Genomic DNA, 22,928 nt, shown 5'->3' on the forward strand with positions numbered 1-22,928 from the left:
GAGGGTGCCACAGTCCCACCCATTACCACCAGGGGGCCCCATTCCCCTGAGATGTGACCCAGGAGTGGAAGGTGTTGGGGGGTGTCACCTGGCATGAGAGGTCACACGGCGGTTCTGGAGAGACCCTCACAACCAGCCTTGGTCTTTCTGGCCCTCTGGACCCAGGACCCACCCCCTCAGCCACAGGAGAAGGGGTCGGACCCACAGCCCAACACAGTGAGGACCCAAAGGTCAACCCCTCCACATCTGCCCAGGGCCACGGACACGGTGACTGCCACTGGGGGGCAGTATGAGCCCAGCCTGATGTGGAGCCCACCTGCAGTCTCCTGGTGCTGGGTGGACACTCAACCTCAGGTGCCCCCATAAGGGGGGACCAGATGGCCACCCGGGCTGGGGCCCCAGCTCTGTCCCTGGGCTCCCACCCAGTTCCCAGTAAAACAGGCTGAGAGCGCAACTGGACGCCACTTGCTTCTGAGGAGGCCACAGGGGATGCTGGGCCAGGCCTGAACCTGCAGCCACCATCAGCCACCACTGTCCCCTCCTGGTTGGAGACTACTCCGCCCAAACAGGCTGTGCGCCCACAGCACAGGAAGGCTCTCCACCTCGGGGCACTGTGGCCCACCTGGACTGGCTCAGGTCGGTGCCAGGGGCCTTGATGTGCTCCACCCTCCCCATCCCCAGGAAGCTAAGGCTGTGGGTCGGGCTGGCCAGCACTCCACCTCTGGCAGGTGGGTGGCACTCGGGGGTGTCGGGGGCGTGGGGGTGGGGCCCGTGGGGGTGGGGCCGTGGGGGTGGGGGCCCATGGGGGTGGGGGCCTGTGGTTGGGAGTCCATGGGGGTGGGGGGCCCGTGGGTACAGGGCTGTGGGGGTGGGGATCCGTGGGTTTTGGAGGCGTGGGTGCAGGGGCCCGTGGGTGCGGGGGCCCATGAGTGTGGAGGTCCATGGGTGTGGGGGGCCATGGGTGTGGGGGGCCATGGGTGTGGGGGGTCCGTGGGTGTGGGGGGCCATGGGTGTGGGGGGCCATGGGTGTGGGGCCCATGGGTGTGGGAGCCCATGGGTGTGGGGACCCGTGGGTGTGGGGGTCCATGGGTGTGGGGGCCGTGGGTGTGGGGGGCATGGGTGTGGGGGGCATGGGTGTGGGGCCCGTGGGTGTAGGGACCATGGGTGTGGGGGCCCGTGGGTGTGGGGCCTGTGGGTGTGGGGGGCGTGGGTGTGGGGGGCGTGGGTGTGGGGGGCGTGGGTGTGGGGGGCATGGGTGTGGGGGCCCATGGGTTTGAGGGCCCGTGGGTGTGGGGCCCGTGGGTGTGGGGGGTGTGGGTGTGGGGCCCATGGGTGTGGGGGCCCGTGGGTTTGGGGGCCCGTGGGTGTGGGGGGTGTGGGTGTGGGGCCCATGGGTGTGGGGGTCCGTGGGTGCGGGGGCCCATGAGTGTGGAGGTCCATGGATGTGGGGGGTCCGTGGGTGTGGGGGTCCGTTGGTGTGGGGGGCCGTGGGTGTGGGGGTCCGTGGGTGCGGGGGCCCATGAGTGTGGAGGTCCATGGATGTGGGGGGTCCGTGGGTGTGGGGGTCCATGGGTGTGGGGGGCCATGGGTGTGGGGTCCGTGGGTGTGGGGGTCCGTGGGTGCGGGGGCCCGTGAGTGTGGAGGTCCATGGATGTGGGGGGTCCGTGGGTGTGGGGGGCCATGGGTGTGGGGTCCGTGGGTGTGGGGGGCGTGGGTGTGGGGGCCATGGGTGCGGGGGCCTGTGGGTGTGGGGCCCGTGGGTGCGGGGGCCTGTGGGTGTGGGGCCCGTGGGTCCTCCCTCCACCTCCTGCCCACGTGCATCCCAACCACCCTAGGGCCCTGGCACAGCGGCAGGACCCAGGCCCCTTGCTCCCAGGCCCCCAGGAGCACCCACAGCCCCGAGGCCCTGCTGCACCTGAAGGAGACGAGGCCAGTGAAGAGCAGCGGGAAGGCCAGCATGCACAGGATGACCCGCCACAGCCCGTTGTCCACGCAGAGCTGGCCCCACCACACCTTGGTCAGGAAGGCCTGTGGACAGCGGGGGTCTTGGGAGGGTGGGCACCCCAGCCTGCCTGATCCCACCTCTCATCCCACCCAAGGGTGACACCACACCCTCGGTGACCACCAGGGTGCGCTCTGAGCCCCCGCTGCAGGTGGCCAGCACAGGACAGGTGCCCTTGCAGGACGGGCTCCAGAGGGGCAGAGCTGGGCGGTGGTCCACAGTGGTAAGGGGAGGACAGTGGGTCTCACACCAGTGGGGGTCCACCTGTGACTCCCGTCCGTCTGTCCTCCCTTCTAGAGCTGAGGGCGCCATCCCCGCAGGTCCCCAGGCCCCTCAGTCCCAGGCTCTCACTGGGACTCAGCTGGCCCTCTAAGCCCCGGGGGTGGGGCCAGGACTCCTCCTCCCCAGGTCACATGGAGCCGCCTGGACACGATGACAGCCTGACGCTGTGCTGGGAGGAGCCCCCAGAGTTGGGGACGTGCCTGTGCCAGGCTGTGGTGGCCCCTGCCCTGCTCTGCAGCAGCAGTGAGCTGCCCCGTCCCTCCCGAGGCCTGGAGGCTGTGACCGTCCCAGAGCACCCAGGCACTGCCGGCGGGCCTCAGCGGTCACCTGGATGCCGCCCTGAGAGACAAACTTCATGTCCTTGGCCTCCAGGGCCAGCTGCAGGCAGGTGGTCTTCCCCCAGGCCTCCGACACGCGGATGAGCAGCTTCTGGGCTCTCTCTTCATCCTTCCGGTAGCACTCGGTGAAGACCCCTGGGCAGAGGAAGATCTGAGTCAGAACAGCAGGTGACAGTCACCAAGCCTTGGGGAGAGTCACAAAGCGAGCCCTCCAGAGGGCACCCTGGACTGAGATTTTGCACATGGGGGCAAAACAGGCAGGTGGAGCTGATGCCGCCAAACACCCAGGCCAAGAGGCAAGGACCCCAGGGCGACAGCAGGTGTGTGAGCCAGGGTCTGGGCCCAGTGTCCCTCAGCGCTCACCGATGGCTCTGTGTTCAAACTCGTCCGCCAGGGCCAGCATCTCCTCCGAGCTATCTGTGTCCTCCTCCTCCTTGGACAGCTCCTTGAGGATCTTGCTGCACGCCAGGGCGGCGGCAATGCAGTCCTGGCTCTGGGGACACCAGGGGAGCAGTGAGGCCTGGAGCCAGCCAGGGCCACCCCTGCCCAGGACCAGGCACAGCCAGGCACAGTGTGGGCTGTTACAATGGCCTGCAACCACTGCTGATGGCCACCTGCTGCACCGACCACGGAGACATCTGCTTGCCCTACACTACCCTAGTGGACAGATGACATGGCACGTACCCTGGCCTACGAGGACCTGGAGGGGCCACAAAGGACAGTCTTCCCACAGGCCTTGGCCCTGGACATGACAAGTTTGGCCCTGGACATGACAAGTTTGCTTGGCAGGCCTTTTTTTAATCATTTATTTATTCTAGTTTGTTATATATGAGGGCAGAATGCAATTCACTTCACATTGCACACACACAGCACAATTTTCCAAGTCTCTGGCTGTACACAGAGTATTTTCACACCATTCGTGTCTTCATACATGGACTTGGGGTAATGATGTCTGACTCATTCCACCGTCTTTCCTACCCCCACGCCCCCTCCCAACCCGTCCATTCCCTTTGCCCAATCTAGAGTCCCTCCGTTCCTCCCAAGCCCCCCCATCGCCATTATGAGTCAGCATCCTCATATCAAAGAAAACACTCGGCCTTTGGTTTTTGGGGTTTGGCTTCTTCTCTTAGCCTGATACTCTCCAACTCACCCATTTACCTGCAAGTGCCATGATTTTATTCTCTTAACGCTGAGCAATGTTCCACTGTGTATATACACTACAGTCTCCCTATCCGTTCATCTACCAAAAGCTGTGTCCCTTAGTATTGGCAGGATTTTAAAAAAATGATAAAATAAAAAGATTTCCTTCCTAGAGCAAAGTTCTTGTTTCTGCAACACAGGGCACTAAGTCCTGCTGTGACCAGACCCCACTGCCCTCCCTGCACAGCTGTGGGGGGCCCCACTTGCTGTGGGCACTGGGCTTCCCTCCATTGGTCAATAGCCTATAGTTGTGTTCCAAGAAGCAAGTCTTATTACCTGTGCCCAGATGATGCCCGCTAGCTCCCGGCGGTTCTGGACGATGGCCCAAATGAGAAGGTCCCGAACCGGGTCCATGGTGAAGGTGACATGGCCCGATGAGCGCTTGTAGAGGGACCGGAGGCTCACTCCCTGCACCTGGGGGCAGCGGACAGCCCAGGTCCCACCGAGGCCCACTGGCATCAGAAGCCAGGGCTGTCGGAACACCCGTCCTGCCCCGCCCCGGCCTCAGGGTCACTGTCCCAGAGACTGAGAGCATAGCCTGCATTTTCAGCAGCCCAGGTCATGCTTACACACACCGCAGTTCGAGGGCCACTATTCCAGAGACATGGAGAAACTTCTGGAACGGGGGTACCCATCTGTCTCCTTTACGGACACTCTGAGACCCTTGTAACGTGCCATGCGCTCAAAGCCCATCTGATGGCACCCTAGCTCTTTCAGTGAGTGAATCCTGCAGTCCCCGAGCAGGACTGTGGCCGTGAACTCTGCGAGGGGACCCCACACGGTGTCTCCTGCAGAGAGGAACTCAGGACAGGCAGGGACAGCGAGGGTCCCATCTGAGCAGCACGTGACAGCACAGACACTGAGCCCACTCAGCAGCACCAGAACCCACTCCCAGCCCCACGGTCATGTTCTCAGATGGCCAGGAAACCGTTCCCAGAGGTGGAGGGCAATCCCCACATCAAGAAGGGCAGAGCTGGGTCTGTGCGACCAAGCAGCCGCCCCGTCTCCCCAGGTCAGCCGCGGCTCGCCCGGGCCAGCGGTGGGTTGCCAAACCTGGAGGAGGCAGAAAGTCGCCTAGTGGACAGAAGACAAAGCCAGGTGCCATCTTAGAAGAGACAGAGCATCCAGACCAAGACACAGCCAGAAGGAAACCGAGAGAGTCGTGAGACCTGCTCACAAAGGACTCTGGGCCACACGCACTCGTGGGAGGCTTCCACGCCGGGAGGAAGACCTCGCTCCAGCCACATAGGCGCCTCTGGAGCCGAGGAAGAAAACCCGTGGCTTCCACAGAGCCACCCTGAGCCAATGTCAGGACACAGCAAACACAGCCCCAAGACAAAGCTGCAGCCCAAGGCGCGTGCCCTGTGCGGCAAGAGCCCGAGGACACGGGCACAGAGCACCACGTAGCACAGCTCGGCTGCGGCTGGGCCGAGGTTCAAAACAGGAATCGAAGCACATTCTATTCTCAGGAAAATGACTACATGATCCACCCGACTCAGGAGTCAAAGGTCATTCCTTCCACAGGCACCTGGCAAAGCTCAGGGCAGTCAGGAGCCGACGCTGCCCAGGCACAGCACATGCACGTGCAGAGAACACGTTCCCAGCACTGGACGAGACCGCCCTCTGCAGTCCACGTGCATGGCCACGTGTCACAGACGCAGTGGGACGTTCCTGACCCAGCTGCAGGAAATCCAGGAGCACCTGGGGAGCAGGCCGGGCTCCGGCAGAGTTGGCCTCTCCCTGAAACCTTCTCTACCGCTTGGAACTTCGAGGAAGGCGGCGTTAAGAGCATTGCTGGGCCCCTTAAGATTCTCTGTGGAAGCCCTAACCTGGGGTGCGACCCGACCTTGGGATTTGGACACAAGGCCTTTAAGAAGGTAATGACATAAAGCGAGATCACCGAGGGGGCCCTACTCAACAGAACTGGCTTCTTTATAAGAGGAAGAGACCAGAGATTGGTGTCTCCCTCCCAACCCTCCCTGTCTCCACCTGAAGCCACCTGCAGCAGGAAGGGACGCCCAGCCCCGTGGGCACTGTGACCTGGCACTCCTGGCCTCAGGACTGTAGGAACATTAATTTCTGAGGTTCGCGCACACCTTCCCCCGCTGGCCACCCGTGTAGCCAACTGTCAGCACCCAGAGCTCTGGGGCAGAGCCTGGCGCAGCGCTACCGGTACGCACGTTGAGCTTGATGTGGGGCACGGGCAGCGAGAGCCGCGGCCGGTCGCTGTGCCGGGGCCTGGGGTACAGCGGCTGAGTGGAGTCCCCCAGGAGCTCCCGCAGCACCTGGGCCACGTGGTGCATCTGCAGCCGGGCGGTGGGCGCGCAGGCCAGGCGCTCCTCGGCCAGGACCTTGTGCAGCTTGCAGTGGAACAGGCAGGAGGGCTCCAGGTTCTCGTACAGGTAGAGCAGCGTGTCCCAGGTGACGAACTCCTTCAGCCGCACCCCGTTCTCCAGGAACAGCTTAACGAACTCGGGCTTGTTGGAGATGAGAGCGGCCGTCATCGTAGGGTGCAGATCTGAGGGCTGAGAGTGAGCCCGTGGGTGGCCGTCACACGGGTCGCTGCCTGGCGGAGCCGACCTCAGTGACCTGACGGGCTGCCCTTGCCTCCAGTCTGGAGAGGACGGAGCCGGCCTAGGTCACCCGCCCCAGGGATTGGTCTGGCTTCCGAGGAGGACTCATGGGCCCAGCCGGTCCCTCCACGGGACTCACCTTCCATTGCCACTGGTCAGTGAAGATCTCACTGCGGGCGATGTCCACGCGGTTCCAGGCCACGGCCAGCTTCAGTTGATGGTCCCAGTTCTCATGGCCAAAATGGTCTTGGCTCCGAGAGGCTGCGGGTGAGGGCAGGGGTTAAAAACACTGTGACGACGGGTCCCTCTCCTGGCCCCTCTGCCCAGGGAAGCGAAAACCAACAGCCCCAAACTGGAGACCACCTGAATATCCACCCACCGATGAGTGGGAAAAGCAACCGTGGTGTAGTCACAACCTCGGGAAAGCACTGTTCCTGCGCCGCAGGGAAAGGAGCCAGCCGCGCACACGGCGGCGGCCCGCAGGATCGGCGCTCGGAGCAGAGCAGCGAGACAGGACAGAAGCGTCACCCAGCTGCCGGAGCTCTCCTTGTGGCTGAACACACAAGACAGCGCCTGGCATCCTAGTGCTGCGAGTGTGCGGCTCAGTGGTGCCCAACTCACCCACGATGCCGGGCACCCGCACACACCCACCTCAGACCCTCTGATCCTGGAAGCTGGAGCTCCGTCCCCTCCCTGCCCCCCTCTGGGTGGCACCCATTCCGCTGACTCTGGATGAGAGACTCCAGCTCCCTCGTGGACCTGGACGCACGTGGCATTGGTACTTTTATGACTACGATCCCTCGGTAGCCTGCCCTGAGGTCCCCGCGTGTGGTAGAAGGTGCCAGAAACACCTTCCTTTTTGAGGCTGAATACTGTTCCATTGGGTGGACGGGCCACATACTGCTTATCTTTCCACTTATGAGTGGACACTGGGCTGTCTCTGCCCCCTAGCTACTGCGGACAGAGCCACTGTGATGGTGGGCACATGGGCTCCCTCCTGAAGGCCTCCTGTGGTCCTTTGGGTGTGCCCCCAGTTGCTTGAGGGCTTGGAGTTCTGAGGACCTGCTGTATTGCTCTCCATGGCGGCTACACCCTCTGCACCCACCTGCAGGGCACAGGGCTCCATCTCCACAGCCTCACCAGTGCTGCTTTCTGCTTTGTGTTGTTTTTTAACTTTATTTTATTTATTTAGTTAGTTTTATGTGGTGCAGGGCCTTGAACCCAGGGCCTTGCACGTGCAAGGCAAGCGCTCTACCACTGAGCCTCAGTCCCAGCCCCTTCTGCTTTGTTTTTAACAGCAACTATCCTAAAGCATGCAAGATGGTCTCTTGCAGAAATCTGGAATGTGCACGTCCCTAGTGACCCGAGATGCCAAGCACCATGTCACACATTTATTACACACATGCCTTCTGTGGAGGCAGTCTGCTCTAGTCTAGTGTCTTTATTTTTTTATTTTTTGGTACTAGGGATTAAACCCAAGTGTGCTCTACCACTGAGCCACACCCCAGCCCTCTGTATTTTTTTATTTTGAGCTGGGTCAGTAACGTCCCACCTGCGTCTGTGATATGCAGCCATGCACGTGGACGTGGTCTCGTCCAGTGCTGGGAACATGCCCTCTGTACGTGCGTGTGCCTGGGCAGTGTCCACTCCTGACTCAGCCCTGAGCTTTGCCGGGTGCCTTGGGAAGGAATGATCTTTGACTCCTGAATCGGGTGGATCATGTAGTCATTTTCCTGAGAGTAAGAGTCATTGAGACTGGCTTTAAACTTGTGGTCCTCCTGCCTCAGCCTCCTAAGCTGCTGGGATTACAGGTGTGTGCCACCGTGCCCTGTTCTGGTGTCTCTTTTTTTAATTGGATTTTTTGATTGTTGAGTTGTACGAGTTCCCTTTGTAACCTGCCATCAGTCCCTCATTGACGTAGGATGTGAGAATTTTCTCCTGTTGGGTGGATCACCTTCTCACTGTGGAGAGTGACCTTTGACGCACCAGGTTTCTCGTTTTCATGAGCTAGGTTTGCCTGTTCTTCTTGTTTCCTAAGCCGTTGGGATCATTTCCGAGAAATCACTGCCAAATCTGATGTCATGACACTTTTGCTCTGACTTCCTCCAGGAGCCTCACAGTTGGGGTCTTGCATGACAAGGTCTGTCCATGACAAGAGTGGATCCTAGCACCCTTGCTGAAGATTGTTGTTGTGTACTTTTCTTTCTTGCAGCATCTTCGTCTGGAGTTGGATTAAGGTAACGCTGACCTCACAGAATGAGTTAGGATGTCTTCCCTCCTCTTTAATTTTTTGGAAAAGTTTAGGAGGGATTGGTGTCAGTTTTTCTTTAAATGTTTGGCTAACTCACCAGTGAGACCACCAAATCCAGGGATTTTCTTCCTGGGGAGACCTCTGCTACTGGCTCAATCTCCTTTCTGGTGATAGGTCCACTCGGGTCTTCTATTTACTCGTGGTCTAGTGTTGGTAGGTTTTGTGTTTTCGGGACTGTGTCCACTTCGTCTAGGTCATCCGATCAGTTGGAGTATGTCTGCTCATACCAACGCGACCCTTCGTCTTGGTGGTAATGTCCTCACTTTCATTTCCGATTTCAGCGATTTGAGCCTTCTTTCTTTTCCTTAGTCCACCTAACTACAGGGGCATTGGTTTTGTTGTTCTTTTTGATCTCCTTGGTGTTCTCCGTTGTTTCTGTTCTCTGGGACGTGGATCTCTGTTCTCGTTTTTACGATTGCCTGCCTTCTGCAAACCTTGGGTTGGTTTTAGTGTGTCCTATGTTTCCTAGATGCGTAAGTTTTACAGTTAGGTTGTTGGCTCGAGAGGTCTCTTATTTAAAGATGACTATTCAGTTCTGAGGATTGAGCCCAGGACTCTGCATACGCTAGGCAGGCGCTCTACCACTGAGCACATCCCCTTGATTTTTTGTTGTAACATTCATAGATGAAGATCTCCCCTTGAGCGCTGTTTTTCCAGAAATTTCAGTATGTTGGGTTTTCATTTCCAGGGGTCTCTAAGTATTTTGTAACGTCCCTTTGATTTCTCTTTCAATTCACTGGTTGTTTGAAAGTGTATTGATTAATTTGCACAGATTTGTGAATTTCCCAGTGTTACTTCTGCCACTGATTTCTAACTTTGTCACTGCAGTTATGAGCCATTATTACTATAATGCTAGCTTTTATAATCGTCCATGTATTGACCTTTATTGGAATCTTTATTTCTTCAGATGGCTGTGAGGTCCGGTCCAGTGTCCTTTCACCCCATTCTGCGGGTCTCTCCGAGCATTTCTTACACCACAGATCTAGTGGTAACAAACACCCTCAGCTTGTATTTATCTGGGAACATCTTAGTTTCTCCTTCACTGTGAAGGACGGTTTTCTGGGTATAGGATTCTTGGTTGACACATTATCTTTAGTACTTTGACTATATCCCTCCACTTCCTTCTGGTTCTGTAGCTCCTGATAAGAAATCTGAGTTTTGTTTTTGTTTTGTGCTGGGTTAGAACCCAGGCCTTGTGCATGCACAGCAAGCACTCCACCAACTGAGCCACACCCCAGCCCCCGATGAGAGACCCAGACACTCCTGCTGAGGAGCCCTGTATGTGACAGGTTGCTGCTCTCTTGATGACGTCAAGATTCTGTCTTGTCTTCTGGAAGTTTGACTGCGATGTGTCTCAGTGTAAGTCTCTTTGAGTCACCTCACCAGGAGTTTGCTGAGTCTCCCGATGGCAGGAATGTGGGGTGGCATGGCTCACGGCCAGCGGTTCCCTGGCCCATGCCCCTGACTGAGGAAGAGCATCATGGCACCTTGGGACTGGGGTCCCTCATCCCAAGCACCTGCAATCTGGACTCTCCCCCATTTCCCACTTTCCCTGGCCCTCACCTTTCAGCAAAGCCTGAAGGATGGCCACATCCACATCCTGCTGACCATCCTTGCCTTCCCGGAAGATGGTCAGCAGCTGCCGCTTCCGGACAATGTCTTGGATCTGCAAAAAAAAAAAAATTGTCCAAGTGAGATACAAAGTAATGAGTGAATGTCCTATCTCCTTTAAGGACACTTGGAATTGTGTCCCCAACAGGGAGCCTGAATCCTGAGCACAAGCCCTGCCTGTCCTGTGTGAGCTGGGCCACCATTCGCCTCCTCTCACCTTAGATGGTGACGGTGAAGAGACGCAAGGACCAAACACATTGTGATGTGGTGGCCATTAGGTGGAAAACATGGCTCAAGCGTGAAGCATCTTCACCTCAGTGACACAGAGTCTTCCAGAAGATAGTATGCTGTGCAAGGCTTCTCCTCCTGGTCCTGCTGAGCCCCAGCCATTCCCCGCCCTGTCTCTTCAACCATCCATCCTACCTACTGTCCATCCACCTGTCTGTTTATCTGTCCATCTATCCACACATCCATGTATCAATCCATCTGTCCGCGTCTCTGTCTCGCTATCTAGCTCTCCAGCCATGTGTCTATCCACCGACTTGTGTGCCTATCTATGTGTGGCCAACCATCTATGTAATATCTGTCTGTCCATGTGTCCATCCATCCATCCACACACCCAGCCACCCAACCAGCATCTTTATCTTTCGTCCGTCCAACATCTCCTACCCTGCAGCCAGGTGGCACTCCACATCTGACAGCAGGTCCCCACGGCCCTGAGGTCCCTCCCTCCTCTCCCCAGGACTGCCACACTGGCCGTGCCTGCCGGCCCTCCCCTCTCAGCCTAGCCACACTGCCCACCTGTGCACAGACTCTGTCCACTCCAGGTCCCCTCACACGCCCAACCGCCATCTCTGAGGCCCCAGTGTGTCCCCATCCTTCACCGTCCAGCCTTCATGCAAATTCAAAACCCTCCTGGCTTCCTGCCCAGCACACTCCCCCTCCATCAGCCCCAGCAATGTTCCCTGAACAAAACCAGCCTTGCTGCCCTGTCCTGTGGGCCGGCCCGGCCCTCGGCACACACAAGGGTGAGCCCCACGTCCCTCTGTCACACAGGAGACAAGCAGGGCAGAAGGCAAGCCTTCCTGGCCCCCAGCTGTGACGGTGCTCCCCCTGCAGAGAGAGCCCCAGGCGCAGGCCGTCGGTGCCACGTCCCCTCGTCCTGTCAGCCACCCGCAGAGCAGACCCCCACGCCGAGGCCCTGAACTGAGTCTGACGACGGGGACCCCGTGGCCAGGCCTGAGGCAGGTTTGTGCAAAACACCACTCTCAGGCTTGAGTCAGCGATGGAAAGTGGATTTGAAGAATAGGCACTTCTGGCCGCAGCAAATCTGATTCAGTTCCGAGAGTTGCCTGAATAATTTATGGTCCAGCTGGGAAGTGGCTCCAGGTCCTGCCCGACAGTTCCCAGTGGCCATGGGGAGAGAAGCAGAGGAGCCCGAGGTCGGGGAGCCTGCGGCTTCGCCACTCCCTGACCTCATGACTTTCTCCTGTGGGACAGACAGTCTCACAGAACACCGCACGGAACAAGGTCACTGTGAGCTAGAGCAAGGTCACCGTGCCACCCCGTCACCCAGTCAGAGCACTGCTTCCCAACCACCAGCCCAGAGCCCAAGTCCTGGAACGTGTCCTCTCTGACCCCCGCTCAACAGGTCGGGGCCCGGCATGGTCAACTCAGTGTGTCCCGTGGTCTGTGGTCTGTGGGCCCTGGCTGCCCACAGAACCCAAAGGAAGCATGGTGCAGCCGAGGTGCCCCACGGAAGGCCCTGGAGAGCAACCTGTCCCTGAGTGGCCCAGCACCCTCCCAGCCCGGATCACTAGGGTACATGAGGGTGTGCACGGCTTGGCCCTCACGGTGTTGGGGGGAACTGAGACGCACCCTCCACCCCCTACCAAGAATCCCACCAGGAAGCAGAGGACAGGTGACCGTCGATCACCTGAGGCCCCGGCCCTGGAGTTCTAATGTGGGACCCAGCTGGTCAGGGGCTTCCTGGGTAGGGAGGGGTGACCAGCCAGCATCTGTCTCGCATACCCCCTGTGGAGGACAGTGTGGCCATGGACCAAGGCATACCTAGAGCTCCTCAGGGTCCGCCCAAGGCCCAGCTTCTGGCCTGGGGAGGTGGATGCTTCTGAGACTCACTCCATTCACTCACCTACGTGGCCAAGAGACTGGACCCCTCAGCCGCCCACTCCTGTCACCTGGGAGGCTCCTCTGCTGCCTGAATCTCAGCGGAGGCCCACCCTGTGTCCCCCTCTGCAGTCCTCCCGGCACCAGCACAGCGCGGCAGGCTCGTGGGCCGCAAGGGCGCTCTGGAGCCCTGCGGAGACCTGCCCGCCCACACTCTCTCTGCCAAGGGCAGACTCAGCCCCTGTCCTCCTTTGGCCCGGCGTCCCACGGTCTGATCTCCCTCTCTATCCTTCACCCACCGGACCCTCTGCACTCTGTTCTGGGTCCCTTGCCGCCTGGTCCCTCCAGGCCAACAGCCTCTTGGGGTCGGCCTGGGGACTGCATGCCTGCCGCCCCACCTTTTTGGTCCACTCGACGACTCTGCTCTCCGTGAAGGTCTCAAACATCTCCTGGAAGAACAGGCTGAGCTTCTGCTGGATCAGGCAGATGGTGATCTCGGAGACCGGCAGGCTGGCCACCTGGGCGATGACGTCGGCCACGCGGCCCGAGCCCTCCACGATCACGCAGGGCGTGCCGTTGGTGATGGCGTTGTAGATGGTCTGCAAGGCCCAGGTCCACACGAGGTGGGCAAAGTCCTTGTCAGCCCCGGTGCCTTCTGATGGGACCTCGCTGGGGCTGGGCTCGCCTGCTGCCGGGAGGGCTACGGGGCTGGAATTTACTGGAAGCATTTAGTACCTGGAGTGTCCCGAGGCCCGAGGGACAGGCCCCTCGTGAGCACTGAGGGTGCACCCCTCCCCAGGGAGGCCTCTGGCTCACATCTTAATCAGAGGGCTTCACAACTTTCCCATGGACACTCAGACATGAAGCCACAGAGGACGCTGCATGCGCCCTGGTTACAAAAGCCCGGGGGAGGCCGGGACCACATGGAGACCTGAGGCCCAGGGTGAGCTCGGCTGCAGGCAGGGCCCGACGCAGGCTGCTCCAGAAGGATGCCTTCTGCACACGGGGCCTGCCCTGGGTGCAGAAGTACAGGGTGGCCCTGACGGCAGAGAGCCAGAAAGGGGACTCAGCCTGGGTAGGGCTGGGGACCGCATGCTCTGAGGAACCTGTCCAGCCAGGAGCCCAGGGTTCTGTTCTCAGCTGGGGGTCCTAAATGAAAACTGGCATCTTCCATGATGCCATGAACAGATCCCCCAGAGTCTTGCCCCAAATCCAGACCTTTCTACAACAGATGGAGTGGGCTAGCGTCCATGGAGGAGGCCAAGCACACACCATGGAGTGGCTCTGGAAGGAAGGTCCAGGAGCAGCTGTTAAGGCCACCTAACAAGTGTGCTTTACCCTGCTGCTGCCCAGGATCTGGGTGGGAGCGAGGACCTTGAAAACACTCCAGGGAGTCTGGGCGCAGCTTGCAGACCCCTGGCCTCCTAGAGGAGTCCAGGGAGCAGAGAGCCAGCAGGCCCCTCCTTGCTCCAGGCCCCTTTGGAGCATCTGTTACTGCCCAGGCCACCAAGTCACACTCCTACCCAGGATCCTCCCTGGGTGCCCCCTGTTCCACCTGGAAATGGCCCTGCCCATGGTGAACTCCCCCTTTCTGTCTCCCAGGGACAGCTCATCGCCCTGTCCCACCAATGATCCCACCAGGAGGCAGCGAAGACTCCTCAGCCAGTCCTCCCCGGCAGCAGGACTTGGCCCCGCAGCCTGCCCTGCGGCCAGTACTCACATGCAGCGTGCCGGGGCCGCCCTCTAGCACCACGCAGACGATGGGGATCTTGATGGCCACACCTAGGCAGAGCATGGAGCCCACATGAGGGAACCCGTGGGCACGACCCTCTGTTGAGGTCACTCTTCCCCACCAGCTCATGTCACCCAGCCAACTCCTGTTGGCTTTCTCCGGAGGGCGGGCAGGGCCAGGCTGGGGGCCACCAGAGCTGGTGCCTTGGGCTGCCCTGTCCTCTCTACCCAGCGGGCCACTGCGACTGCCTGCTTTCCTCTGCAGCCCGGCCATGGTGCCTGGAAGTCCAGGCCCACCCTGCAGAGGGCACACCCGGCAGGCCCTCGTCCTCCTGCACGGGCAGGGCCGAGGCAGGGAGCTCTGTCCACAGCCCTCGTCCAGTCCCTGTGCTCTCCAGCACCCGCAGCCAGGGGATTGGGGCAACGACAGGGATCCCTTTCCCTGGCAGCAAGTCCTATCCATCCACCTGCCACCACACGCCCACCCGGGCTTCTCTTAGTAAAGCGGGGTTCTCAGTGGGTGTCCCCAGACCAGCAGCATCAGAATCACCTGGGAAATCATGAGGAGCACGTTCTCTTCCCACCAGACCTGGGGAGTCAGAGGCCCTGGGCGGGGCCAGCACACTGGGTACACCAGGAAGCTCGAAAGCCACTGCTCCAAGCACCCCACACACCTGGGTACCCGCCGAGACCTCCCCATTACCTTCTGCACCCCCTCGACTCTCACAGAAACCCTACACGTGCGTCCCAAGGTCCTGGAGCCCACCCATCCCACCCTCGAGAGCCCCGAGTCAAGCTCTGAATCCTGACCGTTGCCCCTTCTGAACTCTGAACCTGAGATTGCCGTGGTGTAAGAGGGTCGTAGGACGTTCTGCCCGAGAGCACACAGACAAGCTGCGGGCCCACGCGGACCCCCGCCCGGGGGGAGGGGGCAGGAGAAGAGCAGGCAGCCTGCTGGAGCAGGGAAGGAGCTGGGAAGGAATGCAGGTCACGTGATCACACCTCCACGCACCCTGCAGGCCAACGGCCAGTGGGGCCAGCTGCGTCCCTGGCATTGCCCAGCCGGCGCTCTCTGCCCGGGGAGCCCTGGAAGCCCACTCCCCTCACCTCCTCTCTCCTTGGTCTGCTCCGATATGAACTTCTCCAGCTTGGTCCTCAGGGGGATCTCCACCCCGTACTGGCCGTGGGTCCCATCATCCACAAGGATGAAGTGGGAGTGGTTGCTGTCCAGGCAGGTCAGGTTCCCTTGACCTTCCTCGTCCAGGACATACTCGGCCGGAAAGCCGCCCTGCAGGTGGCCAGGGAAGCAACAGGTGGTCAGGCGGAAGTCCCACACCGTGATAGCTGGGGTGGGGGCAGCAGGCTGGATGACGCACCCCCAGGGATATCAAGCCCCCATCCCGGGAGCCTGTGGACGCTGCCTAATTTGGAGAAAGGGCCTGGCAGATGTGGCTTAGGACGTAACCCAGGAAGACGGACCTGTGTTGCTGGGTGCGCCCAGAGTGCCATCTCTAGCACTCCTCAAAGGCAGGGCAGAGGGAGACCCACAGGGACCAGGAGGGAGCCACGTGGCCACAGAGGCCAAGGGCAGAGGTACGGCCACAAGCCAGAGAAAGCCTGGCGCTGCCAGAGATAAGAAACCAGTTCTCCCTGAGCCCGGGGGGTCCCCGCCACACACTGCTTCTGGCCAAACAGCACTGACTTCAGAGTTCTTCTACCCTTTCTGCTGCTCTAGGGTTTGTGGTAACTTGTTCTAGCATCACACGAAACAAACACAGACTTTGGGACCAGGAGGTGAGGCGCTGCTAAAAAAAATACCCCAAAGGTGCACGTGGCTCTGGAGTTGGGTGGGGGGCGGAGGAAGGAAGGGTCCAGGCACAGGACAGGAAAGGCCTCACTGCCTGGCACGGTCTATCGTAAGGACGTGGGTGCTGAGGACGCGGTCAGCGCTCAGGAGGGAGCAGGAGCGTGGCCTGAGTCTTCCTTGTCTCAGGGAACACATACGTAGCGCACTCTGAACTTTCGCAGAAGGGTAAATGTTAAAGGGTGGAACCTCCAAAGGAAACGAGAGCTTCTTATCAGAACTGGGGGGAAGAGAGTCTGCAGCACCTGCGCTGGGGGTCTGCGGGAGGCAGAATTGTGCACGATGCCCTCAGGTGGCTCAGGAATTCCCCAAGCCAAGTGTCAAAGGTGTGGCCTGCTTTCTTTTGGCTGCTTCTCATAAAATGCACAGAAAAGGGGATACATTGAAGGGAAAACTGACAGGCAGAAAACCAGGACTTGACGATTCAGGAGATGCTGGGTCTATCTCCATTTCATGCGGAGCTCAAGGATTAAGAGAGTCCCTGTTAGGAGAGGGTGGGGGAGCCACCAGCCTTCTACATGGGTGCAGGGGTCAGGCGTGTGACTGTGGGCACGCGACCACGCAGCACAAGCCAGGAGTAGAGAAGCCATCACCCAGGAGCCATCTGAGGAGGCCGAATCCTGCGACATGCGCAGGAGACCCCCAGGCTTCTGCAAATGTGCATCAGTAAAAACCTGTCCTGAAAGGAAGAGGGCAGGACAACACGAAGAAGGCGGTCAGACTCCCAAAACCCTCCAGAAAGCAGGCTGATGACCCTGAAGGAGAAGTGAAGACCTTGAGGGCAGGAAGCTGTCCAGGGGCTGGGCTTGTAGCTCAGGGGTGCAGCCCTCGCCTTGCATGTGTGGGCACTGGGCTGCAACCTCAGCACCGCATGCAAATACACAAGTAGGTTTATTGTGTCCATCTACAACTAAAAGATATTTAAGAAGAAGAGAAGGAGAAGAGGAAGAGGAAGAGGAAAGAGGGAGGAGGAGGAGGAGGAGGAGGAGGAGGAGGAGGAGGAGGAGGAGGAGGAGGAGGAGAGAAAATGGTGCCCAGGTGAAGCCCGAGCCAAGGCCCTGGGCAGAGCCTCCAGGCATGGAGGATTCCCGGGTTTCATAAGCTAGCACGCTTTCCATGCTGGATTTTGGAATTGATTGGGATCTATGGTCCCTTTGTTCCCTCCATGGCCCCCTTAGAATAAGCCCATGATGGCCACAATGCCTGCCCCCCACTGTGTTCTGGAAGCCCATGGCTGTTTAGCCACACAGGCGCTCACAGGAAGAGGAACTCTAGCCCAGGACGAATCCCACAGTCTCACCACACCTGAGAGGGACATGGAGATTTGGGACTGACACAGTCAGGGACCCTGAGGACCGAGCGAGGCACAGGTCTGGGGGAACAAGACAGCCAGGCCGGCCCCTGGACGCGTGGCGTTAGCAGCCACACTGGAATATTAGGGTTAGAGGGTGCACCGCCCTCGAGGCCGAGGAGCAAGTCAGCAGCCAGGAGGGGGCTGGGACGTCCGCTCAGCCCTGTGAGCCTCGTGTGGGCAGAAATGCAGCTGCAGCCAGGCGGAGCAGGTCCACTCTGTCCTGGAGTAGCAGAGGCTGCCCAGAGGAGGGCTCCAGGTGGTGGGGGAGGCCATCGCAGAGCACTCACAAAGGGACCCAGAGTCCCCCGACCCTGTCAGCAGGGAAGAGCACACCCTGGGTGGAGACGGAGGCGTGTGAGACAGGAGAGGCACCGGGGGTGGGAGCAGGGAAGCAGGTCACAGCGTCCTGGACAGGAGAGGACACCAGGAGCATCCCTGCCTCCACCGACGAGGCTGCAGGAGCTGTGCCCTTGTCCCCTGCTGGAGCCAGCTGGACACCCTAGTGAGACTCCCCTCTGCTCTAGCAGAAGTCCCTGAGGAAAGGCCTCGCCGGCACCTAACTTCTCTGGGTCCAGGTTCATTTCTACAACGGACCCCAGGAGCCCGAGGCCAGTGACAGGATTCGTGAGCCGCCGACATGGAGCCGGGGTTCTGAATTTTGAGTTGATGCTAAAACGGGTTGATAATTTGGGGGCCCAACCACAGGGTGGATCTATTTTGCGTGTGGGGTGGACATAAAGGCACCCAGCTCTCGTCCCTGGAACTGGTCAGGGCCACCTTCCTTGGAAAAGGGATCTTCACAGTCGTGAGCCCAGATTATCTCCGTGGAGCCCAAAGGCCAGCACAAGTGTCCTTGCAGAGAATACAGAGAACGACGACACAAGCCCCCAGCCGAGGGGTCCCAGCAGCCACCGGAGCTGGAAGCGGCAGGAAGGACCCTCCCCGGAGCCTCGGCGCTGCCCCGTGCCCCTGGCTGTGGCCACGGGACCTTACTGCAGAGCGTGACTGCGGGCGCTAGGGTTCTGTTCTTCAGTACCAGCCCCAGGGGAGGGATCTAGGGGTGGCCTCGGGGCACAGGCACACCCTCCCACCACCACAGGGAAGGGGCAGCCTGAGCTCAGCACCGGCAGAAAGGTGGCCGAAGTCCTCCAGCCAGGAGCCCAAGTCCAGCGACTTGGGTCTGGGTTTTCCCCCTGGAGAGGAGGTGCAGGCAGAGCAGGACGTCACCTTGCCAGGTCAACACCCGGAGAGTCTGCACGGGGTCTGGGCGGCCTCCTGCCTCCCGTCCCGCCCCGTCTCTGCCCTCCCGCCACACTGTCCCTGCTGCCCAGCTGGTGGCCTGCTCCCTGCAGGGTCTGGGGAGATCTCGCACAGCCCCTCCCTCCCACCGAGCCGGCCACCTCAGGAGCAGGTGCTCACCGTGGGATGGACCAGCCCCTCCCGGTTGTGGATGGTGCCCCACGTGGCCACTCCGATGGTGATCACTTCTCCCTCCTTGTAGCTGCTGCTCAGGCTGAAGTCCCGCACCGCCTCGCCCACCTGCTTCATCACGCCAGTGTGCGAGCCCCCCGTGATAATCCAGGCTCCTGTGGAAAGGAGACAGCATGGGCAGGCCCCGTAAGTCCTGATGCATACCCCACCACCCACAAACTGACCCCCGGGGTGCTCTGGGCTGGCAAGGCCGGCTCCCCAGCACTCAGGGGCGCCCAACACATCAGCAGACCAAGTCTCCAGGCAGGGACAGGAGCGAGGTTGCTCCGGATCCCCCCACCCGGTTCCCTTGGAGGACCACACATGCTGCCTACTGCCACGTGGCTCACGGTGGCACCTACAGGGGACATTCTTCCTGTCCACTGTCCATCTGACCAGGTGGCTGCCTGGTCACTGCATGCAGGCAGGTAGAAGGATACCAGGATGAGCATCCCGAGCACACACTGGCTGTGCCTCAAAAGCCGCAGTTCCCAGGCGGGGTCTGCTGGCCCAGCCTGTGACGGAATAGAGACAGCCGTGGGTGGACCCAGTGCTGACCGTGAGCAAGGACCCATCTGCTGCTGGCTGGGTGACGTGCTGACCAGAGCCTCAGAAGTCAGTGCTGAGAAGCCGGGTGTGGTGTTGCTGCACACCACCCACCCAGACACACACACACACACCCACACACACCCAGACATACACACACCCACACCCCCCCACACACACACACACACTTGCACACACACCCAGACATACACACACAATCCCACACACACCCAGACATACACACTTACACAAACACACACACATCTATCCCACACACACACCCCCCACACACACACAGACACACACACCCACACACACACCCCCACACAGACCCACATACTCACACACACACACCCAGACACACACACAAACCCAAACACCCCCCCACACACACACACATACACACACACCCAGACATACACACACACAGATACACACAAACCCACACAACACACAAACACCCAGACACACACACACTCACACACACACCCAGACACACACACACACATCCCCCCACACACACCCACACACCCACACCGCCACACACACATCACACACACCCAGACACACACATACACAGACACACACACACTCAGACACACACATACACCCACACACACACACCCACATACACCCACACCCATATACACACACACACACACACTCATCCACACACACAAACACACCCACACACACCCATCCTCCCCACACATACCCACATACACCCACACCCACACACAAACACACACACATACACACACACCCACATACACTCATCCCCACACCCACACACACCTACACCCCCCCACACACCCATCCCCCACACACCCACATACACCCACACACACACAAATACACACACATACACACACCCCCACATACACTCATCCCCACACACACCCACACACACACACACCCCTAAAATGTGTCTGTGGGGGCTGGGGCTGTGCCCAGTGGTAGAGCACTTGCCTCACATGCGTGAGGCCCTGGGTTCCATCCCCAGCACCACATAAAAATAAAGATACCGTGTCCACCTACAACTAAAAAAGGTATTTTTAAAACGTGGCTGTGGCTTTGGGGCCGGGAAGCCGGCGTCGAGGAAGCCGTGGCGGGAGCTAAAGAGCAGGCGTGGCGACGAGGCGCGCCGGGCAGGGCCTGGGGCGGGCTGAAAGAGCCTGCCCACCTGGGAGGTGCCCGCAGAGGCTGGAGAGGCTGGTGCCCCGAACACCCCACCCGCCTGGCCAGACGGCCTCCGGGAGCTAAGCTGCGGTGGCGGGGAGGCTTAGGGGAGGGACTCGGCTCCTGAGCACCCGCCGCGCGCAGACCACGCAGTCCCCGTGAACACTGCCGTAGCCAAGACGGGGCCAGGCCTGGCCCTCCCGCCCGCCACTAAAGCAGAGCCAGGAAGAGCCGCGGCCCCCAGCTCTGGAGGCACAGCTGTGTCCGCTCACCCGGGGCACCAGGGAGCCTTGAGGACATGTGGCCCGCCTGCCCATGAACTCTGGGTGTGGCAGGGCACCCTGTGTCTCGCACCCTCCACGTGGTGCTGGGCCCTGCTCGGCTGGCACTCAGGTGCACTCTTGGGAGGTGATCGGGCTCCAGGAGGAAAGGCAGGGCAAGCCCCTGGTCCCCGACACTGCAGGGAGCCTGGGTGACAGCCCCACTAACACAGGGTCTCGCCAACACTCCCACGTCAGCCCACCTGCTCTGGCCTCCTCCGGCCCCTCCCGGTCACTAAGGATACTCATGACTCCAAGGCCTTGATCGCTGGCAGCTTATGACCCAGAGCCAGCCCTGGCCCCAAGGCAAGCCCAGAGCAGCTGGACATGAGGGAGAGATATGGACAACTGAGGGTTGGGGGAGTCGACCTGACCTGGGATGGGGACTCAGCCACCGGGAGCTCTTCTGTCCCGGGGCCCTGGCCCTCCAGCACAGCCCTGTCGACCTGCCCACCCCCAGTGCCGCAGACGGGGCCTCAGTGCCCACCTGTGGTCTGTGCCACCTTGACCAGGCCTCTCCGGAAGATGCTCTTCAGCCTCAGCTTCATGTTGAAGTTCTTGGCTCCGCCAGTCACCGAGATGAGAAGGTTGGGGACATCCAGGCCCCAGTGCTGGGTCATGAGATGGTAGATCACGCTTGATGGTGTGTCCTGGGAGACCCGGACGTACTGCAGGGGAGCAGAGGACAGGAGGGGCGCCTGCTGCAGTGGTGGCAGCCTCGCACTGGACACGGCATGGGGCTGCCGTGGCCCGCCAGACCACGCCCCAGGGCCCCACGGCACAGCGAGAGGGGCAGGAGCACCCATTGGCACAGGCAGTGCCTGAGAGACCCCACTGGGCAGGGGACACCGTGCACCTTGGTTCAGACCCAGCAAGAAAAGTGTCTGTGGGGCTGGGGCTGGGGCTCAGTGGTTGGGGACTCAGATGCCAAGGGTGTCCCCAAAGCAAACAGGTCACACATTGCAACTGAAGCTCGAATGGACACCACAGTGGTCGCTGCTTGCCACCCCTCAGAGCAGCTGGCCCACAGAGCAGAGCAGGCCCAGGGCAGGCCCATGGCCACTCACTCCTGGAACTTGAACCACATGGCCCCAGAGGACTGTGGAGCCACTCTCTGGACACTCAGAGCTGGAGACAGGGCCTCACCCAGTCCCCTGTACCTCCAGGCTTCTCACTCACTGCCACAAGCAGCATTTCCGATCACTGACTGTCCCTGGCTGGTGACTGTCCCTGTTAGAGGCTGCAAGGAGGAGCCTGGAGCCAGGAGGGTGTTGGGTTAGGACACTGGCTCAGGCTCAGCTGAGCTCAGATCCACCCCCTGTCGCTGCTGCCCTCCGTGGCTGTGAGTGACAGGTGGGCCTCTCCATGCCTCTTGTCCTCATAGAAGCCAGACATCGGGACTGCCTTCCCCGTGACGTAAGGACAGACGAGCAGGGGACTGGGAATACCCACATGTGACACTGGGATGCAGGGTGGCTAAGGAGCTGGCGGCTGCCCAGGAAGCCCAGGCTGCATGGTCCCTGGCCTGGAACTCCCTGCTCAACATCTTCAGCCAAGCGGACATCACCATGAGGGACACTCAGGGTATTCAAGGGGAAGGACCACACCCAACCATGAAGAAACCCAGGGGTTCCGGAACCCCAGCAAAAAAATAAATGGCACCAGCATCCATCCCAGCAGGGCAGGGGGGTGAATGCTACGTCAGAAGCTTCTGGAAGCCTTGCTGGAATGCAAATGGCTGAGCCTGGGTTCAGTGGGCACCACACTGAGGTGGAGGTCTTGCAGAACCTGGCCTGGGCAGGGCTGCCCCCAACAGTCCTTCCTGGCCTGTGCAGGCCCCAAGGCTCAGCTGGACTCCGCTCTGCCCTGCCCAGGGCCTCTGCTTCCAATGCGGGGCCTTCCGAGTCCCCAGCCTCCCCTGCCCTCCCACGCCCTCACCACCATTCACTAGCACACCCCACGTTTGCCTGCAGACCCTGACGAAAACACCGTTCAGGGTCACCCAGCCGTAACTCCGCCA

At 60.2% G+C, this 22,928-nt stretch overlaps 1 protein-coding gene across 1 annotated transcript in view; it reads right to left on the minus strand.

Moving 5' to 3' along the window:
- Positions 1-552: 552 nt before the first annotated feature.
- The window catches only part of Trpm2 (transient receptor potential cation channel subfamily M member 2), a 29,522-nt gene continuing 7,146 nt past the window's right edge, over positions 553-22,928 (minus strand). The window contains exons 5-16 of the mRNA XM_071615763.1: positions 21,396-21,576; positions 18,813-18,979; positions 15,283-15,463; positions 14,165-14,226; positions 12,843-13,043; positions 10,270-10,372; positions 6,535-6,656; positions 6,003-6,347; positions 4,099-4,236; positions 2,986-3,115; positions 2,612-2,757; positions 553-2,028 (exon numbers count right to left, since the gene is read on the minus strand). Coding sequence (XP_071471864.1) covers positions 553-2,028; positions 2,612-2,757; positions 2,986-3,115; positions 4,099-4,236; positions 6,003-6,347; positions 6,535-6,656; positions 10,270-10,372; positions 12,843-13,043; positions 14,165-14,226; positions 15,283-15,463; positions 18,813-18,979; positions 21,396-21,576 — 3,252 coding nt within the window. The remainder of the gene's footprint in view (positions 2,029-2,611; positions 2,758-2,985; positions 3,116-4,098; positions 4,237-6,002; positions 6,348-6,534; positions 6,657-10,269; positions 10,373-12,842; positions 13,044-14,164; positions 14,227-15,282; positions 15,464-18,812; positions 18,980-21,395; positions 21,577-22,928) is intronic.

This window comes from Marmota flaviventris, chromosome 8, assembly GCF_047511675.1.
Source record: "Marmota flaviventris isolate mMarFla1 chromosome 8, mMarFla1.hap1, whole genome shotgun sequence".
Taxonomy (NCBI): Eukaryota; Metazoa; Chordata; class Mammalia; order Rodentia; family Sciuridae; genus Marmota; species Marmota flaviventris.